Source organism: Typopeltis vanoorti, chromosome 20 (assembly GCF_054136105.1).
Source record: "Typopeltis vanoorti isolate ZY-2024b chromosome 20, IOZ_Tvanoo_1.0, whole genome shotgun sequence".
Classification (NCBI taxonomy): Eukaryota; Metazoa; Arthropoda; class Arachnida; order Uropygi; family Thelyphonidae; genus Typopeltis; species Typopeltis vanoorti.
Genome location: NC_143568.1, coordinates 56,374,926 through 56,401,185, shown reverse-complemented (window position 1 = coordinate 56,401,185; position 26,260 = coordinate 56,374,926). Strand labels below are relative to the sequence as shown.

At 36.7% G+C, this 26,260-nt stretch overlaps 1 protein-coding gene across 1 annotated transcript in view; it reads right to left on the bottom strand.

The window, feature by feature from the left end:
• Positions 1-850: 850 nt before the first annotated feature.
• Positions 851-26,260, bottom strand: part of LOC150095455 (glycine dehydrogenase (decarboxylating), mitochondrial) — a 649,342-nt gene continuing 623,932 nt past the window's right edge. Inside the window, exons 24-25 of the mRNA XM_090410555.1 lie at positions 26,007-26,087; positions 851-1,501 (exon numbers count right to left, since the gene is read on the bottom strand). Of these exons, the coding sequence (XP_090266681.1) occupies positions 1,382-1,501; positions 26,007-26,087 (201 nt within the window). The 3' untranslated portion in view covers positions 851-1,381. The remainder of the gene's footprint in view (positions 1,502-26,006; positions 26,088-26,260) is intronic.

Sequence of the window (26,260 nt, the reverse complement as noted above, 5' to 3'; positions counted from 1 at the left end):
CATTTAACACTCTTCAACCAAAAAATATAGGTTGACATTTTTTGCTAACCATACTCTTACTTAATTTTCCTGGGGATGACCCTTGTTTTCTCCCATCTGCCATGTACTAAAAAAAAATTATCTATATAATCTTCCTCCCTTTCCTTGGTAAGCTATGTTTATCTTATATCTTCTCCTTTCTGCCTATCAACCAAATTTTGTAACTCACAAACCATCAGAGGTCTGTGCAGTATTCTGCTGACTTGTCATTTTCTTCGTCACCCACCTTTGAATTCACTCTATTTCCTTATCCACGAGAAACCCAATAAATAAATCTAAACACTAATAGAGGTTTTATCAAGCCTTATTAAAGAGGGATGATAACCTCCTTATCCTTGTTTATATGTTTTTTAGTATACAGATGATCCTTTGTGGTATTTTGACACTTTTGCAATATACCCTTTGAACTTTACATGTGATGTTATTCTAGGGATAACGTCATAATTGAAACTCAAAGGGAGAATGCCATTTAGCGGTATTTCGAGACATAATGAGTAGATTTTTTTGCATGGTGAATGATGGTGTAGAGGAGGGAGGTGTGTGAAGAATTTAAGAGGAAATATTATGAAAATATAAGAGGAAAATTTGGACAGTTCCATGAGTGGAAGAATTGGGCCATCAACAATGGGTCTTATGACTACATGGAAGTTCTGAATAATAATATTAGTAAACAATAGTAGCACACTAATACTGAATGATTTTAAAGCAAGTCCTAGCAGCATTGAAATAGACTACAGCAACACTACTGATGGGAGAATTTCTTCTGACTATGGTGGTCTGTAATCATGTAACTAATGACAGAGAAGAAGAATTCAAAAAATAAACTTTTTTATTCCACACTTGGCACTAACTATATTACTGTAATATACAAACTGGTGTGAATAAAAATGTTAGAAGTTTTACATTTATTTCCTATCTAGTAAACATTTCACAGGTTGACTTATAAAATAATGTTATAAAATTCATAACCTGAGATGCATTTTTTTTTTTTTTTGGCGCATTAAAAACGTAAAAAACTAGTTTCAAAAGTTTGTCACAAAATATAGAAAATTTTACAAAGGGAAATATCTGTATTATAAATATTAATAAAACAATCAGTGCTATTAATTTGGCACGGTCTATATGCAACTGTTACATCACCTGAGATTTAAAGAGAAGCAATTTACAATATCCTAAAATATGAAGTTGAATTGAATCTTTAGGTTCATTCTTTCAAAACTTGGAGCATTAAGTTTTAGTAATTAATGCTCTAACACACACATACCACAGCCAGTGTTGCAAGAGCTTTAGTATTTCAAGAAGTATCTATCAAGTTCTGAAATAAGGCTTTGGGTGTCAGAAACTAGGAGTTAACCATATAAGATTCTACAGGAGGACAAATGCACATCAAGTGGGTGTCACCATAAATATCATCAATGCGACCAACTGTTGGCCATACTTTAGTCTCTGGCTTTACAAATTTCTGAAACAAAGAATACACAACTGTAACAAATGTATTTTTGAATGAAAAAAATTGTACATTAATTCTAATATTAGCCCAATTAATGGATTATAAGAGATCTAATTTAACCATCCCCACTTATTGGTGGCCTGAAATGGCATGGAAGAAATTCCATGTTTGTTCTCTAGAGCAGTTTACAGAATGTAAATGAATATAAATAAATTAAAATAACTTAAAAAATGATAAAAAATTTATTAGCTTATCCATAAAGTGAACAAGGATATCTTTTTAAAATACTTAATTTTGTTCCAATTTGCATTTTACTACTTTGATTATATAGGTTGTAAACCTATAGCACTGAGGTACTATAGGTTTACAACCTCTTCTGGGTAGGACACACACACAGACAGAAAATCCTGCAGACACTATTACTACAAATCAATCCAACCTAGTAGCTATTTTTTTCTCCACTGATAAGTACAATTTGCATCTTCAGTGTATGGGAGTATAGAAGTAAGTTTTTACACTTCTATTTTTGAATATTTGTAAAAAAAACCAAACATTTTGTTACTCTAAGAGCTCTCTTAGGACCAGAGGCTGGGGTGCCTATAATTTAAAACAAGAAAGAAAAAAAAAAGATGTTGAAAGTTTATTTTTCACTTAGTCAGACTATAATAAATTTAGTTTAATCCTTTATCCAAGTGTGTGCAAACAAAGTTGGTGCCTGAAAGTATCTTCAGGACTGGGGTAAAGTGGTACAACACCAGGCAACTCCTTGCAAAGGTGGAGCAAGCTACCCACACTCCTTTCTCAGTATCTCCCATAATGCAAAACACATCTCGTTGCAGATATGTATAATGTTATGCGTTAAGGGAAGGGCCACTACCCAGACTAGTTTTGACCTTTATTGAGGTCTCTTCAGTGGGAGCCAGGCAGAAGCATTAGCAAGGTCATCTCCTCCTATAGGAGCTGCCAAATGGTGTGCCACCTTTTTATTAAATTACTCTGGATTTAGAGAAAGATGCTGAAAGTTTATTTTTCACTTGGTCAGACTATAATAAATTTAATTTAATCCTTTATCCAAGTGTGTGCAAACAAAGTTTGTGCCTGAAAGTATCTTCAGGACTGGGATAAAGTGGTACAGCACCGGGCAACTCCTTGCAAAGGTGGAGCAAGGTACCAACACTCCTATCTCAGTATCTCCCATAATGACCAAGAGATCATTAACATGTTGAAAGATGTTGAAAAATAAACTTTCAACATCTTTCTCTAAATCCAGAGTAATTTAATAAAAAGGTGGCACACCGTTTGGCAGCTCCTATAGGAGGAGATGACCTTGCTAATGCTTCTGCCTTGGTATCTCCACTTGGGCCTGGCTCCCACTGAAGAGACCTCAATAAAGGTCGAAACTAGTCTGGGTAGTGGCCCTTCCCTTAATGCATACCATTATACATATCCGCAAGAAGATGTGTTTTGCATTATCGGAGTTACTGAGATAGGAGTGTTGGTAGCTTGCTCCACCTTTGCAAGGAGTTGCCCGGTGTTGTACCACTTTATTCCAGTCCTGAAGATACTTTCAGGCGCAAACTTTATTTGCACATACTTGGATAAAGGATTAAACTAAATTTATTAAAAAAAAAAGACATCTGTCAGTGATGGTGTGTATGCGCACATGTGGAGAGAGGAGAGAAATAGTTCGAGATTTTCTCCAAATAAAATAAAATTCAATGACCTAAAATCTACTACTTTGAATATACAAAAATTTCTAATGCAAATTGGAACAAAATTAGGTATTTTAAAAAGGTATCCTTGTTCACTTTATGATATTTTAATGTAAAGTAAATGTGTTTGTAGCAGCACATTAAGTTTTTAAATAATAACACCTAATTAAAAGATAAATTGGTAAATAGTAAATAAATAAAAAAATTAAACTGACATTAAGTTCTTAGTAATAACAAAGTGGAATTTAAAGTAAAATACGTAAGTACCTCAAAATGTACCTGCTTATCACATGTAACTTTCCAGCAGCTTGTTTCCTGGAATTTTGCTGAAGTGACCAATGCAGCAGGTGTGTGTTCTTGTCTCATACTTTTCAGAATAATATTTTTTTTTTAAATATTGTTTTTCATTTACTCACAAAAATAAATGCACCTCATTCCTATGAATTAGGTTTTCATAATAATTAATTTTACTGTGTCAATATGTAAATTGATTCACTAATGAGGAAACTCTTCCTTTGAAGCAATGGAACCAGGCAGTCAAAATAAATCCAACAATGATTTCATATTTTCTAAGGAATCCTTTCGTTATGAAAATACTGGAAAGAAGTCTGAACTTGTTAAATACATTATCTTGGTTCATAACACATGCTAACGTGGACTCTGAATTTTCAGCTATTGAGACAGTGAGGTTTTTCCACTCTACATTTTTATTTATTTTGGCCAGCACATAGAATTAAAATGTTTGAAAGAATGAGCTAATTTCTGTAGCTCATAAAGGAGAGGAATTGGTGGTGCTGATAGCATCAGCCTGGGCAAAGATTATTGGGATCACTGAGACATGGTTGACAGAAGAGGATATAATAACAGGAATAGAAGTAGCAGGGTACAGTATTTTTCAGCAGGATAGAAAGGGAAAGCATGGTGGTAGAGTGTTGCTTATGATAAGTGACGACTTATGTCCTCTAAGAGTGGAGGCTAAGGCAGTGACACTAATGATTTTGAAAGCATATGGTGTGAGGTAGAGGTAAGCAAGACAGGATATTTAGTGGGATGTTGCTACAGACCCAGGAGTACAGAGGGTGGGGACCAGGAAATGTTTAGACAGTTGAGTTTGGTGAGTGCAAGAAGAATGATTGTTATCGGAGATTTTAACTATAGTAGTAAAAACTAGGAAGAGGAAGATGCATGTAGCTTGTTATGCAAATGCAACTCTGGCTGCAGGAAAAGTGCCCAGGTGGAAGGAATGCAAGATAGTGCCATTACATAAGGGTGATAGCAAACTGGAACTGTCTAAGCAATAAGGGAATGGGATTTCTAGAATTCTTGAGGGACAAATGTCTTAGGCAACATGTAATAGAGGGAACAAGAGGTTCAAGAGTTTTGGATTTGGTTATAGCATCAGAAGAGTTGATAATAAATGAGATGACATCTCTCCCACCAGTTGGAGAGAGTGACCATATGGTTTTGACTTGGAAAATGAATAGACATGCAGGAATACCAAAGAGACGGGAATGTATGTGGAATTATAAGGCAGGTGATTATAATAGTCTAAGACGCCAACTTGGGGAAGTTTCATGGAATTGGAAGGCCGGGATATCATTAGTGCTTGAAAAATATGAAGGAATATTTGTTAGCATCAATAGTAAGCTGTCTTCCACAAAGGAATCAGAGGACACAATTTGGTGTAAAGTGGATGACTAACAATATTAAACAGGAACTGCATGTAAAAAAGAGGCTATGGAAGAGATATAAGGAGACAGGTGAAGAGCAGATGCGTGAAGAATATAAGACAGGCCGGTAGAGTGACTAGTATGGTAAGGAAGGCAAAACTGGAATATGAGAAGAGATTGGCCCTAAGATCCAAAGAAAATCCTAGGGAATTTTTTTAGCTATGTGGCCAATAGGAGGAGAAATGATTGTAGAAGACTGACATTGTGGGATAAAAATGGGAATAGAGTGACTGATGCAGAGGACATAGTGGAACTGATCAATGAACACTTTATTGGTGTATTTCATCCTGGAGGAGTAAATTTTAATACTAGAGGAATAGGGCAAGTTTGAGGTTTAGAGGTGCAGAAGGAGAACATGTTCTAAATACTGAGTACTCTTGATGTCAGTAAAGCTGTGGGACTGGATGGTATTTCACAAGTTTTGAGAGAATGTGCTAAAGAACTGACAGCTCCTTTGACCTGGCTTTTCAATGCAACTCTGGCTGCAGGAAAAGTGCCCAGGGAATGGAAGGAATGTAAGATAGTGCCATTACATAAGGGTGATAGCAAACGGGAAGTGTCTAATTATAGGCTAGCTTGTGTGGCATCGGTAGTTAAGATCTTGGATAAATTAGTTAGGGACTATATACAACATTTGGCAGATGAGGGTAATGTTATCTGTGAGAGTCAACATGGATTTGTGAGTGGGCGCTCTTGTTTTAGTAATATGCTAGCCTTTTATAATAAAGTTAAATGAGCAGTAGATGAGGGAAAGGCATATACTGCCATTTTCTTGGATTTAGCCAAGGCATTTGACAAGGTGCCACATGATAAGCTGATAAGTTGCAGTACATGGGTTTGGATGTCAGGTTGGTCAACTGGATTCAGGATTGGCTGTCCAATAGGTATCAGAGGGAGTTGTGTATGGTGGGGCAGTTTCAAGGAGGCAGAGGATTACAAGTGGGTTCCCACAGGGCTCAGTACTGGGACCTATATTGTTTAACCTTTATATCAATGACATTATCAGTGGATTGAAGGGAGGATGTTCAGTTGTTTGCAGATGGTGTGAAGCTGGGAAGGGTTATTAGTAATAGTGCAGATGTGGTAGTCATGGAAGAGGATTTGAATAAGCTAGACAGATGGGCAAATGAATGGGGTTGTGGGTTTAATGCAGCAAAATGTAAGGTCTTGAGGTTTGGGACACTGCATACTCTATTGGAGTAGATATACTGGAGGAGGTGGGGGAGTCAAGAGATCTGGGGTTAATGATTGATAGAAACCTGAAATTAAGTGGACATATTGCAAAGGTGGTGAAGGTAACAAAGGATTGCTGCAATAATGAGAAGGACGCTGACCTGCACAGATAAAAGAATTATCATTCCATTGTATAAGACCCTGATTAAATACACTTACACTATTGTTCTCAGATTTGGTCCCCAGGATTTGAAAGGGATAAATTAAGTGTGGAAAGGGTATTAGAGGCAGATAACAAAGACAGTTTCAGGACTGTATAATGTTAGTTATGAGGATCGACTGAGGGAATGTGGACTGCAGAGTTTGGTGGATAGAAGAAGGAGAGGTGATATGAATGAGACTTTTAAACTGTTGAGAGGTCGTTACAGGGTTGACACTGGAGAGTTCTTTCGCTTGGTTGAACAGCGGGAAGGAGTGATGATAAGGGGCCATCCCTTGAAGTTACGAAAGGAAACTGTGAGCAAGAGGGGTGAGGACTGGTTTCTTTGCATGGTGGGTGGTTGAACTGTGGAATGCATTGCCTGATGGAGTGGTGTGAGCGAGAACGGTCAATGAGTTTAAGGAGTGGTGTGAAAGACTGTGTTTCCTAGGAGAGACTTCCCACGATGAGCCTTTGGACTCCTTAGAGGCCTAAATAATAATAATAATTCTGTAATATATTTTATTGCTGTACAGACTTCAACTACATAAAAACTTAAATTGTGAGTGCATTAGAAAATTGTCATTAATCAAATTATGCAATCATTTCAGTAGAGGTAGGTACATATTCTTTTAGGAAGTTAGATATGCTGATGGACCACATGGCTTGTTTGAAATAGAGTAGGGAACACAGCATTGTAAGTGAAATGGAGTTGAGGAAGACTGTATGAATGTTAACAGTATGTGAAACTGACAATAAGAAAGTGTACAAGGATGGAGGTAAAAAAAAAAAAAAAAGAGTGCAATTAATGGTAAGATGATGAGTCAGATTCTGATGGCAAAAAAGCATGTGCAACTAACAGTAAAATTGTGAGAGTGAAATAGTGAAAAAAAATGATGCAAGATTTGAAAATTGGTTTGGTGAAGAGGAGGTAAGAGATGATGCAGAAGAAAAATTAATGATGCCTGAATGAAAAAGGTAATGAAGGATCAAGTGGCATTGTATGGGAATTCAATTATTAGAGGTGTAGTGTATGAAAACATACACTACACCTCTATGATTTGTTTTCTGGGAGAAAAATAGTTGGTAGTGATAGTAAGAACAAATGATTTTATTGGAAACAAGGTGATAGGAAATGTAGTCAGTGTGGTATCACAGTGATGATGAGTTGATGACTGCATTTGAATGGTTTAGGTGTGAGTCATCTGGAGAGATTGCTGTTAGAAGGGGAGTAATGAGTGATGAGAATGGATCTGAGCAAGTAAGAAGCAATGTGGAAGAGCAGAAGAGTACAGGAGGGATTGAAGTGATGCTTATGAGTGGAGAAGTGGGTAGTGAGTGTTGAGAATGAGGAACAAGTGTGTAAGACAGATGGGGAAACAGGAGGGGAAGGGGAAAGTCACTTCCAAAACAGGAAGTGTAAGTAGACAAGAAATTAATGGGATGGCTTGGATGTAGGATTGGGTTAGAAGAGGATTCTGAAATGGCAACAGGAAGGCATGAAGAAGTCACATCTTGTAATCCTTTCCACTTATGCACCACTATGAGAGAAAAATCTAGCCCTCACCTTCTTCTTAACAGCATTCATTTTCAACTTCCAAGGATTCACTTGCATCCGACATCCTCAATAAAATGAAAAATTACATCTACTGAAATTCTGTATAACCCTCTCAGAAGTTTGTAAGTGTCAATCATATCACTCCTCTTTTTCCTGCTTGCTAGTGTCTGAAGCCTACAAATTCTCAATCTTATCTTCATAATCAGTATAACAATTTTATAACACCATATTAAATATGGTGTTAGTAATTATTAAATAATAATAATAAATAAATAAATATGAGTAAAGAGATCTGGAAAAAATAAGTTCTAATTTTCTAACTAAACTATATTTCCAATATAGTTCTAATAGTTCTAACAAAACTATAAGTTCAAAATAGAACTTATAGTTTAGTTATTTGACAACTTAGTGTGGTGCGTGATTTTTGGCATTGGAATTGTTACTAACTTTATTAATTGAAATTTTGAATCTTACCTTCTTTGAATGAAGAAACACAACAACTGTGCAGGTGTCAACCAGTGCAACTAGGTGAGTGTCGTGGAAATCAAGTGCTGATAATGATGCACGATTTTCAAAAATGGTTCGATGTGTGTGTAATATGTATGCATAGCAAAATGCAAGCGATGTGTTTGTGGAGATACTGAACAGGAGACGAGAGAAAGCATGAATTTGTAGGGAGTGCAATATTTTGTTAAACTCCACGTTAACAAATACAAAACAGACTGAAGGAATGAAAGAAACAAAGCTAGTGAGACTAAGGGAGTAAAAGAATACTAGAATGTAGAAGGGAAAGTAAGTGATAAGTGAGCAAAAGGAAGTATAAATGAGGAAACAGAAGTAAGCTGTGGCAGAATGAGAGGTAGCAAGACTATGGGATGACAGCATGAAATTGTTGGAATGCAAGATTTGATGAAACAGTTATTCAAAGTGAAAAATGAAATGAGGAATACGTGGAGTAATATTAGACATTTAGTGGAAACAAATGAAAGTGTGCAAAACAATAGAAGTGAAAGAAAAAGGGTAAAAGAAGTGAATAATTCAAAGCATGAATTACATTGCTCATTCTCCCTTATGGACTCAGGAGGAAATGAGCAAGAGAATTTGTGGTGTTGTGGAGATACATAATTTAAATGGACATACAAAGAATGCAAAGGAAAATATCAGGAGGTTATTGAGGAAAGTGAAAGATAACAGTATATTGGGAAAAGTTGTCATCACTGTGTTGCCGAGGAATAACAACAGTTAGTTGCAACAGATCCAAAATCATGAATGGTATGCTAGCAGAGCTGTGTGAGGAGAAGGAAGTACAGTTTGTGAATGTATGGCAAGTGTTTGATGAAGAATGGAATTATATAGATGTGATGGATCATGCGATGATAAGGTTGTGGCTACAAATTATAAGTCCCAATCTATATATCTGGAGTTGTGGTGAGGGAACTAGAGAGAGATGGGTGAGAAATAGGATGCAGAAATGATATAATAAATTTGGTTTAATCCTTTATCCAAGTGTGAGCAAACAAAGTTTGTGCCTGATAATATCAGATATTTTCAGGTTCAAACTTTGTTTGCTCACACTTGGATAAAGGATTAAACTAAATTTATTATAGTCTAACCAAGTAAAAAATAAACTTTCAAGATGCAGAAATGAGTTGATAACTGTATTCTCTGTGGTTGTCAGCATGGGTTAAAGGGAGATCATGTTTTACTAACTTATGTACTTTAACAACATGACAAAAGCTTGAACAAGGGAGATGCATATACAGTGGTATACTTAGATTTTGCAAAGCTTTTGATAGACTGCCACATGACAAGCTGTTAAATAAATTGAAACAGATAACCAAAGACTGGATAACAGACTGCTGAGTTGGATCAATGACTGGCTGTCAGATGGGTATTAGACAGTTGTATATGGGGGGGGGGTGCAGTATCCTGAAAGCCCACAAACCCTTATTAGCATAAGGGCACTCATTCAGCCATATTGCGGTAGGAGCTGTCACTATGCTAACAATTCCTGTTAGCATAGCAAATGCAGAAAGAAGTTTTTCCAAACTTAAACTGATTAAAAATTATTTGCAAACAGCAATGACCCAAGAAAGATTTGTTGGTCTAGCAACTATGTCAATAGAGGAAGACATAGCTTATAATTTAAATTTATTATTATTATTATTATTATTATTGTTGTTGTTGTTGTTCTGGGAAACTCCAAGGAGTCGACAGACTCATCGAGGGAGGCCCTAAAATCATGTCTGGAACAACTATTCAACATTCACACAGTATCTATCATATCTTGCCTTGAACTCATTCACGGTCGTAGCACCCACAACAGACTCTGGAAGCTTATTCCACTCATTCACCACTCTCCAAGTAAAAAACCTAGCTCTAACACCCTTGTCAACCATGCTCTTGCCCAGCTTCCATGCATGGCCCCTAGTCCTCCCACCACCAGTCATATTTTCAAAAATATCTTCTGGATCAATCTTATAAAAACCCTTCAGTAATTTAAATGTCTCAATCATATCACACCTCCTTCGCCTATCGTCCAACTTCTGCAACCCACAAATCCTCAACCTATTCTCATAAGGTTCATTCCACAGACCTGCTATCATCTTGGTCACTCGTCTCTGGACCCTCTCCACTTCCTCCCCATCACGAAGAAACCCTGGTGCTCATAACTGGGCACAGAAGTCCAGATGGGGTCTTATCAAGGCTCGATACAGAGGAACAACAACTTGCTTCTCTCTGCATGTTAAAGTATTTTTCATAAGCCAAGTGATTTGGTGAGCTGTTTTAGTTACTTTTGCAATGTGCCCCCTAAACTTCAACTTCCTATCCACCAGCACTCCCAAATCCCTGGCCTCATCAATCTCCTGGAGTACGGTTCCACCTATGCGATATACTGCTGCTATTCTTTTCACCCCAAAGTGCATAACCTTACACTTTGCCACATTAAACTGACATCCATTTTTCCTAGCCCAGTCCTCAAAACTATCCAAATCATCCTGTAAAATTTTGACATCCTGTGCACTCACAATTGCTCTACCCAACTTTGCATCATCAGCAAACAAGTGAACACTTCCTCTCAAATCCTTTCCAATATCATTGATGAACAAATTGAAAAGCAGTGGTCCAAGAACAGAGCCCTGCGGCACTCCACTAGTCACAAGACGTCTTTTCAACTCCACTCCTGAATAAACCACTCTCTGATATCTCTCCTTCAACCACCCTCCTATCCATCTTACCAACCCTATATCTATCCCCATCTGCTCCAGTTTACTGATTAGGGTTCCATGTGGTATCCTGTCAAAGGCCTTGGCAAGGTCCAGTAGTATCACTGTAAACCCATTACCCCTATCCAGTTCAGCTGTCACTGTTATAAAACGTGAGCAAGTTACTGAGGCATGATCTACCCTTCACAAAACCATGTTGTCCCCCATACAATATCCCATTTTCATCTATCCAATCCTGTATTCTTTTCTTGACTAATTTCTCTAAGACCTTGACAATGATTCCTGATATGCTAATCGGTCGGTAATTTACAGCAGCGGTCTTGGAACCACCTTTATGCAGTGGAACTATTTTCCCCTCCTTCCACCTGCTCGGGACTAACCCAGACCCGAGACTCAAATTAAACAAAATGGTCAAGGGTACTGACAATTCATTAGCTGCTTCTCGTACTACACGAGCTGGTATACCATCCAACCCCACAGATGTATTGACATTGAGGTTATGCAATAGACTACTCACCTCCACTTCATTCACCACAATTCCCGTATAATCTACTGGTTTATTCGTTTCTGCAATGTTACCATCTGGATGATATATTCTTGCAAAGTGCTCACTCAGTAACTCAGCTATCTCAACTGATTCAGTTATTACCTCCCTACCATCGGCATTCTTTAAAATCATTCTGCCATGTACATTTTTCCTTTTACTTGCTACATATCTAAAAAACTGTTTAGGATTCTCTTTAGCCCGCATGGCCAATGTTCTTTCGTAATCCTTTTTTGCTTTTCTTACCACACTCGTCACCCTTCTGGCCTGCGCTTTATACCGTTCATGTGCCTGCTGGTCACCTTTCTCCTTAAATTCCCTCCATAGTTGTTTCTTTTTTTGCAGCTCAAGCTTAACGGTGTTATTCATCCATTTAACCCCTACTTGATTTATTATTCGGACTCTAGGTATACAGTCAGCCATTGCTTCATGCAAGCACTTCTTAACCACCTCCCATGCACTATCAACTTCTAGTCCTTGCAGTTGTACATGCCATGGCACTGAGCCAATCAAACTCCTAAGCTTGTCATACTTTCCAGCCCGATAATTCCACATGTACCCTGTCTTAATTGAAAATTCTACACCTTTAGCCACCTCCCAAGTTAAGACCCTATGATCACTCTCACCGATTGGTGGCAATGTGGTCATATTTGTTACAGCCAAATCCTCAGATGTAATTACTAGGTCAATTACTGACCCCTAGTATTTTCCATTACATGCTGTCGCAGATAGTTATCCCTTAATAACTGCATAAAATCCAATTCCTTCCTCCCGTGTGTCCTCTCCTCACTCCAATCAATGCGACCATAGTTGAAATCTCCCATAATAATCACCCTCCTTCCACTCATTTCTTCTATTTGCTTGTGCATACTGTCACCACCATCTTTTCCATCACCTGGTCTATAGCAGCACCCAATTGTATATTTAGTACTGCTAGCCACAATCTCACACCAAATGGCCTCAAATGTGCTCTTTTCTCTATCCTGCAATTCAACTTCTATTCTCCTTGGCTGTAGCTCATCAGCTATCATCAACAATACTCCTCCCCCCATTTTATTCTCTGTTATACAGGATGTAATGCTTCAACTATTAGAAAAGACTGTCTCCAAGGTATAAGACATAAATTAAGGAATAATATTACCAAACTTAGACAACCTGTAAGAATTACTTCTCTTTCAGATTCAAACTTTGTAGCATATGAAAAGGTTCGAGCAAGAATCTACCTACCAGAATTTAAACTAAGTGTCTGGCAAGACTTACTTATCATCCCCTCAACCGCTGACATAAGCTCCCACATCATATTGGGAACAAATTTCTTAGAAAGATATCAGTTCTCTTGTGATTTTTTTAAAAAGGAAGTATGCCGAATGGGCAGGAAAATAAGTGTCAGAACAAATGGCAATTATATGCATAATAGAACAAGGAGGCAGAGAGAAAGGTTTCATGTACCTGAGAAAGGATTTGCCCCAAATAAAGTGGAGCTGTCTGTAATTGAACCAACTGTGGAGAATAGTAATACACAGTCTGTTATGCCTTATCTACCAAAATCAAAATGTAATACTGATGAACATTCTCAACAACTAATAGCCAAACCTGAAGTTATCAATAAGGAACAAACAACAGTTGAGGTAAATTGTGCCAGGGTGACTAGTCTATATAACAGAACTAGGACAAAAGAAACAAATTACCAAAATGATAGACAACTGAGGATAAAAGTTAGTAACAGAGAACAGAACTTCTACCCTGAAAGGACAATATCACGTTATAAGTGTAGCAATCAGAATTCTCCTTATGATAAAAATAACAAGAACTCAAGTGGAGAGATGCAGAAAAGCATATACAACTGTAATAAAATATCCAATTATATTCAAACTAAGTGCTACTTAAGATCTTGGAAGGGAGATAAGAAGTCAATTTTCTCCACTTGTGAGTCTAGTGTAAAAAATTTTTCTTTAAAGAAAAGTTTTTCAAAGGAAGAGTAAGCCTTTGTTGGATTCTGATTATGTAGATATTAGAGTAATTATTATTTGCTTCAGAATCCAACATGATCTTCCATCACAAAGGCTACATTTGTAAATATTATTTAATGTAAATAACTTAAATTATAATTTGATATCATGTAATTACCTTAATTATATCTAATATTTAATTGTTTAATCAAAGATATGTGTTAATAGTAATAAGATTCTGTATTAAATATTATTAAGCTATTTTATTTATTGTTATGTCAATATTATAAGAACTTGTACTTGTAATTTAACTAGGCATTTATTGAAATGCAAATATTCTATTTATTCTTGCTTGTGAAAGTTTAACGTTATGTAATAATTGAATGTAGTGGTATAACCTTATGTAACGTTAGCGAAAATGTTTACGTTTATTTGTTGTCATGGAAACGCGTGAAATAAACGAGCGCGAGTGGAACAGAGAGAGGGCTGGAAAAAAAATAATAAAAAAATATAAGAGGTAACAAGAGAGAGTTGGGACGGAAACTTGGAAGTGAAAGGAAGCAAGGGCATAAACTAGAGAAGTAGAAGTAAATGAAAGGTTCTTAAGGGCAGGAGTTAAGAGGATAATTTTTATAAGTGAGCAAGGATGAAGTGAATTTTATAGTTAGCTGAAAGTGAAGCCAGCAGTAATAATAAAAGGGAAATTGATGCTGTAATCAGATAATATAAAAAGCTGGACGTTCAAGGAAGAATTCTGAATAAACCCAGTTGGTCTAGAATTGCGGCTTATTTCCGATTTGCCCTAAGGAGAACCACACAGTGTTTTAATTAGTTTATGAGTGGTAACAAGGATAGTTGAAGTACCCTGCAGTCGATGTCTGGATTTCTGAAGCGCGATTGATAGTGTTTTAATTATAACTGTGGATAAGTCTTGTAGATGTGTTCTTAAGTGAAATTAAAATAATTTAAAAGTTTGCTCACAACGTATTTGATGTACTAGGAACTATTTCCAGTAAGGACTATCTTAGTGTATTATTTCAATGCTTGAAGAATTGAGTGTTAATTACGCTACGCTTAACCTAACCTCAACTGTGGAAACTCTTCGTGATTGAGAGTTGAAGTTAAGAATTGTTAGAGAGATATTTTCAACTATTAGTGCCTGCAATATTTTGAACTTATAGCATGATTGAGAAGTGTGTGAAAACTGATTAGATAGGAAGTTCTATTATATTTATATATGTGTAGGAACTTTGTAACTCAGAAGCTGAGAAAGTGTATGTGAAGGCTTGGAAGGTTGAACTAATGTGATTGACTTGGCTTAATGTTTGACTTGTTTTTATTGTTTAAATTAGAAGTAGAATTTATGTATGTGTTATATAGCTTATATTAAATGTTTGTTTTTGTTAATCAAAAGTTGTATTTTGCCTGAATCTCTTTTACTGCACCATTCATAAAATATTCGAACCAAAGCGGGTAAATTAAGTAAGTCAAATATACTTGGCCAGTATATATATTAAGGAGAAATAGTTGAGGGTTGATTTTTCTTCAATTCTTGAACTAATTCAGATATAGAGTGGCGCAGTCTTTAAATATAAATTTTCTCTATATTTGAATTAGAAACCAACTAGCAACTATTTTTAGGTTAAGAACATCGTAGTAAATAACATGTCGGATCCAAGGTACAGATTAAGACGAAGTAGGATCCAACAATATGCAGCTGTTTGCCAAAAATGCAGATTTGGAGAGAGAACAATACAGAATCAAGCAGATGCTATAGCCTTACAGGAGGATTTGAATAGATTGCATGAATGGACAGTGGAACTATCCGTTCCATGTTGCAAAGTGTAAGGTTTTGAAATTTGGTAAGCAACAATGGGACGAGGCCATTCCTGGAAATTGTATAATAAGGAGGCTGTGAGCAGAGGAGTGAAGAGAGACTGCTGAGAGGAATGCATTTCCTAAGTGTTGTGAATGTAGACAAATTGAAGCAGAAGTTTAAGGCATGGTTAGATGAGCTTTGCATGTGATAATGTGTACCTCCAACAATAAGTGACTATGGAGGTCAGATGTTATAATAATAATAATTATTATTATTACCACTAAATTTATATCTTCTTTTAGACATGGCTGTTGATTTTAACAGTCAATCGAAATGCTTTTGTAATTGTAACAATCCTGGACAAGCCATGATTTCTGTTGGCAGTAATTCATTTGGCAGAGTGGTGGACTGTAGAGGTTGCAAGGAATGCAGTAAGTCATATCTGTAGTTGAAACTCACCTCGCCAGAAGAAATTAAGCACTTCCACAGCACAATTGGAAGAACGATGGTACATTGTGCCCTTTGGTTGGAAATGGCTTAAGTTCAATTCTCATCATGAAGAGAGGAATCTTTACGTCTCCCCCCCCAATTGTAGGTGAATTAGCTGATCTTATTTTTCTCATAAAAACTCGGGTTTCCATGATGTACAGGCACATCTGCCTTGAGAACACATGCAATTTACATACAAAAAAATACTACTGGTGGTAGTAGTAGATGACATAGTGTGTAGATGAAGATAGTAGTACCAGTTCTGTGTAGTTGGTGGATTAAATGATGGAGACAGAGTCGTAGAGGGCACTCCCTTGATGAGTACTTGGAGGTGTCAAGTAATAATAATAAAAAATAATAATAAATAGCAACTCAAAAATATATAAAAGTATAACATATATTTTTATAACAAGTCATTAACACCATCAGGACTGCATTAAGTTATCTATGCATGCATAGCACTGGTGAAAATTACTAAACATATTCCATTCCGATATGGTTGATGCCTAGTTGACAATACACATTAATATTAGCATTTTTGCCATGTGCAATAGCAATATCACTGCTGGTGATTCTTACTTGCAAAAAAGAAAAATACCCAACTATTTTGATAATAAAAATATATCCATATGTGTCCTACAAATTGCCATAATATAATAATGCTCTTTATGTCACTTAAGTATAAAGAGCTAATAAGCTTCATTTCGGCAATGAAAACATTACTTAAATTAAGGGGATATTAAATCCCACATAGTTTTAAAACCGAATAAGAAACTCAAAGATTGGAATCAGAGAGTTTCTTGCCGAATATAGTAAACTATAAAGTATCGGCGACACTAGCGTTAGCAAATGCAAGTGATCCTAGTACGTAGTACAATACCGGACGACTCGTTGCAAAGGTGAGGGAAGTTCAGATCGCTATTCTTAGGTATTTTCCATAATGTAAAAACACATTTCCTAGGAAATGTATGCTGTTATTACATTATGGAGAGAGGTCACTACCCAGACCGGTTTCAGCCTTTTTTGAGGCTTCATCAGTGAGTAGCTAGCCCTAATGCCAAAGTGTATAGCGAAAAGAACTTATATACTCTGCGAACAAGTTATCCTCTTTATACTTAAGTAACTTAATGGTTGCACCTGTTTGGATAACTCGTTCGCAGAGTATATAAGTTCTTTTCGCTATACACTTTGGCATTAGGTCTAGCTACTCACTGATGAAGCCTCAAAAAAGGCTGAAACCGGTCTGGGTAGTGACTTCTCTCCATAATGTAATAACAGCATACATTTCCTAGGAAATGTGTTTTTACATTATGGAAAATACCTAAGAATAGCGATCTGAACTTCCCTCACCTTTGCAACGAGTCGTCCGGTATTGTACTATGTACTAGGATCACTTGCATTTGCTAACGCTAGTGTCGCTGATACTTTATAGTTTACTATATTCGGCAAGAAACTCTCTGATTCCAATCTTTGAGTTTCTTATTCGGTTTTAAAACTATGTGGGATTTAATATCCCCTTAATTTAATTAAAGCTCTTTATGTCATTTGTAATTAATATTACAAGCATTCATTTTATTCACTCAAACATTCAAGAATCTTACATCACAAAATTTGATATTAGAAATCAGATACCGTAAAATGGGACATATTGTAGTCTGAAAGAATGTCTTAGAGAAGGCTGTCAAATTTTTTCTAAAAATGGGATGATGGGCACCCTACTGCAGGCACAAAGAAAATGAGTAAATCCTAAAAACAGAAGTATATTCATTTTATAACAATTTTTGTAAAAAGAGGACAGTGGACACCCTACCATAGGCACAAAGAAAATGAGTAAATCTTAAAAATAAAAGCACATTCATATAACAATTTTTATACTATATTTTTTCTTTATTTATAAGAATAATTTATTGTATTCTTAAGAAAGAAGAACAAAGGTTATATAGTTGAATGAGCAATCTGATCATTAAAAACACATACCATTAAATCGGCCTGTGATGCGATTTTGTGTGGCCCGCCTGTGGGTTTTGATTTTCACGATTGAAAAAATAAAATAACAATTTGAATCGAATGCGTATTGGATATTTTAATTCTATCACTAATCAATAATCTTGATGTTCGTAAGTTTATATGGTGTTTTTACATCACTATATATCCATGTGTTTTTCAAATATTAGATGTGTCAAAGAAGCGTTCTTACACTGCTTTGTTCCAACACACATGCACGGGTGCTCAAGGGGAACGCACGTGTGCGATTAGTGTGCAATTAGTGTTGTTCATTTGTTCAGCTTTTGAGGTTGTGTTGCTGCTGCTCACCAAATTACTAGATAAATATTTAAATCTTTTTTTTGTTTTTAATGCAGCCCCCAGATTACCAAAGGTTGGACAGCCCTGAATTAAACTATAAGATAATATTTTATAAAGGTACAGTTATATAAAGGTTAAGTTATTCTCTCTCTTGTTGACAAGACATGAGGGAGAAAATAAAAACTTTTAAAGTAAACATTTAACTATTATTATTTCTATTTGTTATTATTAATTAAGATAAGGAAATCCACCACTGATTTTCCATGTTTCAGATTATTATTAAATCTGACCTCCGGTGAGAGGTACACTCCTGCACACAATGCTCATCCACCTGTGACAAACTGATTCAATGTGTCTACATTCATAACACAATCAGGCAATGCATTCCACTCATCAGCCACACTATATTGGAGAGAGTGCAAAGGAGTGTGTTAAAAATGATATCAGGATTGTGGAATACTAATTATGAACACAGATTGAGAATTTGTAGACTGCAGACACTAGTAAACAGGAGAAAGAGGGGTGATATGATTGAGACTTACAAACTTCTCAAAGGGTTACACAGGATTTCAGTCGATGGAATTTTTCAATTTATGGAGGGTGGAGAAAGGACAAGAGGGTATTCTTGGAAGCTGAGAATGAATGTCACTAAGAAGGGAGTAAAGGCCAGATTTTTTTTCTCTCATAGGGTGGTGCATGATTGGAATGGATTGTCATTGAATGTTGTGAGTGCAAGCAGTGTGAATGAATTCAAAAATAAGTATGATAGCTGGTGCTTGCAGTATGTAGCCTTCCTCGATGAGTGCCCAACTCCCTGGAGGTTTCTCTTAATAATAATAATATAGGGAATTGAATCCAGGAGAAATCAGGTGACTAGTAGTGTAGTGTAGGGGTCTTTGTACTTGGGCCACTGCTATTTAATTTATATATTAATTATACAGGAAATGATTTATAGAGAAATATTCAGTTGTTTTCCTGATGACACAAAACTAGGAAGAGTAATAGTCACTTCAGGATAGACTAGCAAAATGTGAAATGGAATGGCTGTTAGTTTAATGTGGCAATTTGTAAGCTCATGTACTTTAGAATGAAAATATTGAAAACTGTTCAAAGATGAAACTGGACTGCACAAAACTGATGAGGCTAGAGATTTGGGAATGACTCAATGGGGAGAAATTGAAGTAGAAAATATATTGTTAAGTTAGTTGGCATAGCTCATTAGATTACACAGGTGTTGAAGCATGAACTAACAAGCAGAGATAAGAAAGGGTCAACAGAGGGCGTTATATTCAAACGTGTTATGATGTAGCAGCGAAAAAAAAATGTTTTCACTATAATTTTTTTAGTTTTACTTTAAATTTGTTGGGAATTTAAGCTAGATGGAACATATAGTCTGTGTGTGTGTGTGTGTGTGTGTGTGTGTGTGTGTGTGTGTGTGTGTGTGTGTGTGTGTGTGTGTGTGTGTGTGTGTGTGTGCGTGTCTTAAATGGAAGATTTTCATAGTGTGTTAGAATTCTTTGTACAGTTTGAATAATGGTGACAGCCATTAAGACTAGATATGTGAATTCTGAAAAAAATTAGAGAGTGAAAAGATGGCATCCATGACAGAATTATATAAACAATGAAGATATTAAGAAGGAATATGACATTCTTAGCATTCAAGAATGTGTGAGCAAAGCTAATCTGAGATGGAGATGATATGGTCACTTAAATAAGATAGGAAAGATTAGCAAAACAAGTGTTTGATGTCAGGATGACAGTTTAAAAAAAAAAAAAAAGGCAAGTATTTTAGTAGACTGATGTAAGAAGTGCCCTTCAGAAATATAAGTTCTGACAATATTGGAGTGATGACAAATGATAAATTCAAGGTAATTTGTTGACAGGCCATGTTATAATGGTAAGCTTAAACTATAATTCTGAAACAACTGTGACAGTTATTTCAAAATTAAGAGTAAGACCAAAAACACTAATAAGAGTAGAAATAAAGAACCTTATCCAGTTACCTAAATAAATAATAAATTAATCTTGTAACACCTTTTATTTCCTATAGGGCTGTTTTAGAACTAACTTTTGGAGACTGAGGGGGGGGCAGTTCAATCTCCACTGATAGCAACAGTCAGAGAAAACTAGCCCAAGACTATCACTAATTAAAAATGCCATCTGGTGAAGAGACGCAGAACATGTTCTGAGTTATTATTATTCAGGCCTCCATGGAGTCAAAAGACTCATCGTGGGAGGTCCTTCTTAAGAAACACAAAGTCTATCATATTACTCCATGAACTCATTGACCGTTCTCACTCTCACCACTCCATCAGGCATGCATTCCGTGGTTCAACCACCCTCCATTCCATGCAAAGAAACCACTCCTCACCTTCTTGCTCACAGATTCCGTTCGTAACTTCCAGGGATGGCATCTTGTCATAACTCCTTCCCGCTGTTCAACCAAGTGAAAGAACTCCCCAGTGTTAACCCTGTAACGACTTCTAAACAGTTTAAAAGTCTCAATCATATCACCTCTCCTTCTATCCACCAAACTCTGCAGTCCACATTCCCTCAGACAATCCTCATAACTATCATTGTACAGTCCTGAAACCATCTTTGTTATCCACCTTTGTACCCTTTCCACAGTTAATTTATCCCCTTCAAATCCTGGGGACCAAATCTGAGAACGATAGTCCAAGTGTGGTCTGATCAGGGTCTTACACAGTGGAATGATAACTGTTTTATCTCTGCAGGTCAGCATCCTTCTCATTATTGCAGCAATCCTTTGTTATCTTCACTACCTTTGCAATATGTCCCCTAAATTTCAGGTTTCTATCAATCATCAACCCCAGATCTCGTCTCCCCTACTTCCTCCAGTAGGACTCCTCCCATAGAGTATGCAGTGTCCCATCGATGTTTCCTAAACCTCAAGACCTTACATTTTGCTGCATTAAACCGACACTCCCATTCATTTGCCCATCTATCTAGCTTATTCAAATCCTCTTGCAGGGCTGCCGGCATCTGCACTATTACTAATAATCCTTCCCAGCTTCACATCATTCACAAACAACTGAATATCCCCTTGCAATCCACTGACAATATTATTGATATAAAGGTTAAACAATATAGGTCCTAGTATATTGTTTAACCCTGAGCCCTGTGGGACCCACTTGTAACCCTCTGCTTCCTTGAAATTGCCGCACCATACACAACTCTCTTCACAGTCAATTTTCTCGAGTTTACAGCATGAAAAACTTTCATCCTGTAAACTGTCTGCCTGTGCCTGAGATCAACTAACGCAGGAAAGGGAACAAAGAAAGAGCTAGAAAATGTCCCTCTAGTAGATGACTTCATATGAAGTCAGACTGACTTTTTTTGGGTAGCCTAGTGAAAAATACACTGTTCTGAAAGTTACCGAAAGAATAATTCAGTTAAAAATAAGTATGCAACAAAAATTAAATGCAGGGATACACTAACTTGAGATATAAGTACAATCGTGTCCAATAGCTAAGGAGGATGAACTACATTTTTACCTGTATATGAAAAAATTTTCATGACCTACAAATTTTCATTTTGTACAAATGAAACTGCAATACATTGGAAAAATTGATATTAAAATTTTTCTAATGATGTAGTTAAGGAATTAATACAATGCTTACAGAAAATTATGTGGAAAGATATTTCAGTATGGAATATGTCCACTCCAAACCATTAGTACTCACAATGTCGTACCATGCTTAGCACCAAATGATTCAGGAGTTCTTGAGGCAAACCTGTCCACTCATCCTTCAGGGCAAGGATAAGGCTATTTTCTGGAGGGGAATTTCGAGTAGCAATGCATCTTCTAATGTGCCCAAAACGTGTTCTATGGGGATTGAAATCTGGGGAGCATTCTGGCCAATCATTCAATTAGTATCCTCGGTCTCCAGAAGTATCTCCACTGCTCATGCAAGATGTGGTGTGGCACTGTTATCTGTAAAAATGAATTCTTCACCTAAATCACCATGGAACAATCGAACATCACAATGAAGAACTTCATTGCAATATTGTTTACAAGTCATAGTCCCTTTTTCCAGCACTTGTAGCTCAGTGTATCCATTAAGAATAATGCCTCCCCACACGCCACGACCTCAGCACTGCCATATCTATCCATTTTAAGAACATTCTCATGATGGTAAGTAGTACTACTTTCATGCCAGATTAAGTATCGTCTAGAATCAGAGGAAACACTTAAGCTACTCTCATCTGTAAAAGAGTACATTAGCCTATTGGTATCTTATCAGATTTTTATAGATACAACACCACTGAAAACAGAGTCTACGATCAGCTGTAGATAAAAGGATGCAGAATACAGGAATTCAGGTGTATAGCCTACTTGTTGCAGACCTCTTGCCACAGTTTGTCAAGATATCTCCACATACTGTGATTTAATGGAGCTGAATTTCAAGCTGACCTGCTGTGACAGCAAAACATAATTAACGCACATAAACGTTTGCTAAGCGGTCCGTCTCCATGCTCATGATAGAGTGAGAACGACCTCTTAGCAAACATCTGGAACACATTCCATTGATTTGAAACACTGCCCAGCACCTGGATTCAATGATATGTGAGATTCCAAAATCTCTACAATATCAGTAATTCTGCAGCCCTCAACTTTCCAGTAATTCTTCCCAGTCTGAAATCATCCAGATGATGTCTTTGACACATTAGAAGACACCGAAGTTTGCAATTTTATTCCTTCAGGAAAAGAACTTCTTTCGAACACAATTCGCTTAGTGTAGCTTTGTCTTTTATCCTATTCAGTGCTATCACATGACCACTTTGTGCATAATTCAATAATTTGAACATGTACCCACTTCCTACTCAAAATTCTCAGTTATACAACCTGACACAAGCTGATTCATCTGAATTTGCAGTTGTAATCTTTAGAAATAGTGTTCGTCCTTAGGTTTTGGACACCAGTGTGGTTGAACTTCAAATTTTTGATTTATCAACAACATTATTGAAGGGTTCTCATCATGGGACTAAACTTATAATTTCAAGACCTAGTGAAAAGCTTTTTCTGAACCTTTCTGCCCATTATATTGGCTGAGTATTTAGCGTATCCACTTTCCAGCCAAAAGGCTGCTTCATTGTAGTTGGTGGATTTGAGTGATGGAGAAAGAGTAGGTGCCCTCTCTCAATGAGTCCTTGTACTCCCTGGAGGTGTCATGTAATAATAATAATCCAGGATTCTCTCCTGAATCAATCAGTAGACTTAGATTAATCTGACTTTCATAACTTCTCAAAACTGAAGGGTGCAATATTATTGCACCCTTCATGGAGTCAGACTCAACTGTGGGAGGTTCATTCAGCTGACAACATATTTATCATATAGAATCTTGAAGTCCTTAACACTCCTTGCATTAACAACACATTCTGGTAATGCATTCCATTCACTTCGAAAAGAGCAACAGGTGGTTTCAGATCTCTAATATTGGGCATGAAGACAACTTACCTTATTTACTCAAATATGATTCACCCTCGCGTATACCTCATTCTCCCCCTTTTACTTGATTAACTTCATTGTGGAAGGTAGTGTCAATCAAGTGTCTATTATATTGAACCCTACACTAACTCAAGAATGAAGAGGACATTGGCATATAGTAGGAGAGGTTATATTTCCATGTACAAACCCTTAATCTGGACACACATTACAGATTACTGTGCGCAGATTTAGCATGGTTTTCTTTCAAGGAGATGAAGATATTTTGAAAAGGGTTCAGAGAAGAGCAACTAAGGTGGTGTCAGATCTCTGGAATATTGGGCATGAAGACAACTTAACTTATTTACTTGAATATAACTCGCCCTCACATATACCTCACACCCCTGATTTTACTTTACAAAAAAAGAAATTAAAAAAGTTTCATACATAATTCGCACATAAAAAAAAGTCTAAAAATAAAGTGATAGATAGCGAATGTTGTTATGGCAGTTGTTTCAGATATTTTGGAATTCGGTTGAAGATAATCAGCATTTCAATTCAATCATCAGCTTTCCTTTGTCATTGAGTCGCACGATCTTTTGTTAATACTGTACAATCATATGCACTGAAATGGAAGCAACCAGTAGAGGAAATGTGGGAGTGAGGGGCACTGAATTCTTCTCAATCTTTAATTCCATGGGTGTGGATTAAGATTAAGAGACCATCATTAGAACTGTTGTCCAACTGAATTTTGAGAGCTTGGAACATGATTTTGCCAGAAATAATTAATTTAATTACAAAAGCATCGTCGCTAAGAGATTCAAATATATCTCATAATGAAAGTGAGCGGCTGATTACGTAAATAATGTTGATAATTAACATTTAAATGCATTCATTTTATAAATAATGTGAGCAATTAGAATGAATACAAGGATTTAATTATAAATGTGAATTCAGTTTTTTCCTGAAAAACTTTAGTTTCTGAAAATTCCTCGTGCCTTGAAAGTTATAGTGAATCACTTTCAAGTTATTCTTTCCCTTGATACTAAGGCGAAAATTTTATGCAAATAAAATATTTACATAATTAGTTAAACATAATATGGATGTAAGTTATCATGTATTATGTACCAATTGGTCAAGTTACCATCACTAATTCTATCTGAATCAACTGGATTCAGGATTGGCTGTCTGATAGGTATCAGAGAGTTGTGTATGGTGGAGCAGTTTCAAGGAGGCAGAGGGTTACAAGTGGGGTCCCACAGGGCTCAGTACTAGGACCTATATTGTTTAACCTTTATATCAATGACATTGCCAGTGGATTGCAAGGGGATATTCAGTTGTTTGCGGATGATGCAAAGCTAGGAAGGATTATTAGTAATAGTGCTGATGTGGTAGCCCTGCAAGAGGATTTGAATAAGCTAGATAGATGGGCAAATGAATGGGGGTGTCGGTTTAATGCAGCAAAATGTAAGGTCTTGAGGTTTGAGAAACATCGATGGGATGCAGCATACTCTATGGGAGGAGTTATGTTGGAGGAAGTAGAGGAGACAAGAGATCTGGGGTTGATGGTTGATAGAAACCTGAAGTTTAGGGGACATATTGCAAAGGTGGTGAAGGTAACACAGAGGATTGCTGCAATTATGAGAAGGACACTGACCTGCAGAGATAAGAGGGTTATCATTCCGTTGTATAAGTCTCTGATCAGACCACACTTGGACTATTGTTCTCAGATTTGGTCTCCAGGATTTGAAGGGGATAAATTAACTGTGGAAAGGATACCAAGACGGATGACAAAGATGGTTTCAGGACTGTACAAGGATAGTTACGAGGATTGGCTGAGGGAATGTGGACTGCAGAGTTTGTTGGATAGAAGAAGAAGAGGTGATATGATAGACTTTTAAACTGTTGAGAGGTGGTTACAGGGTTGACACTGGGGAGTTCTTTCACTTGGTTGAACAGCGGGAAGGAGTGATGACAAGAGGCCATCCCTGGAAGTTACGAAAGGAAACTGTGAGCAAGAGGGTGAGGAGTGGTTTCTTTGCGTGGAGGGTGGTTGAACCATGGAATGCATGGCCTGATGGAGTGGTGAGATCGAGAACGGTCAGTGAGTTTAAGGAGTGGTATGACAGACTTTGTGTTTCTTAGGGGGGGGGGATCTCCCCCTCGATGAGTCTTGACAGATTATGTTCTTAGGAAGGACCTCCAACGATGAGTCTTTCGACTCCATGGAGGCCTGAATAATAATAATATTCATGCAGTCCTCAGGTTGTATACTCGATACATTTTTATGTTGAAAATCACTATAGCATAAAGTTACTTTATCCTTATATCCTGGGATGAATGAAAGCTATATAGTCAATTACTTACTGCTGGAAAAGCTGCTAATTCACGAGAATATGGCCTTTTCCAAGTGGAATCACAAACAACTCGTTGAGTGTGTGGAGCCATCTAGAGAGAGAGAGAGAGAGAAGAAAATATGCATTAATAATATATTGAATAATACATATTTAATATATATTAAAGTATACATTTGATTATACTAAAACCTTTTGGCTAACAGCACAAGAATTAAAAACACTTCGAGTAAACATAAAACATTACTCTCCAAGAACGATGTAGTA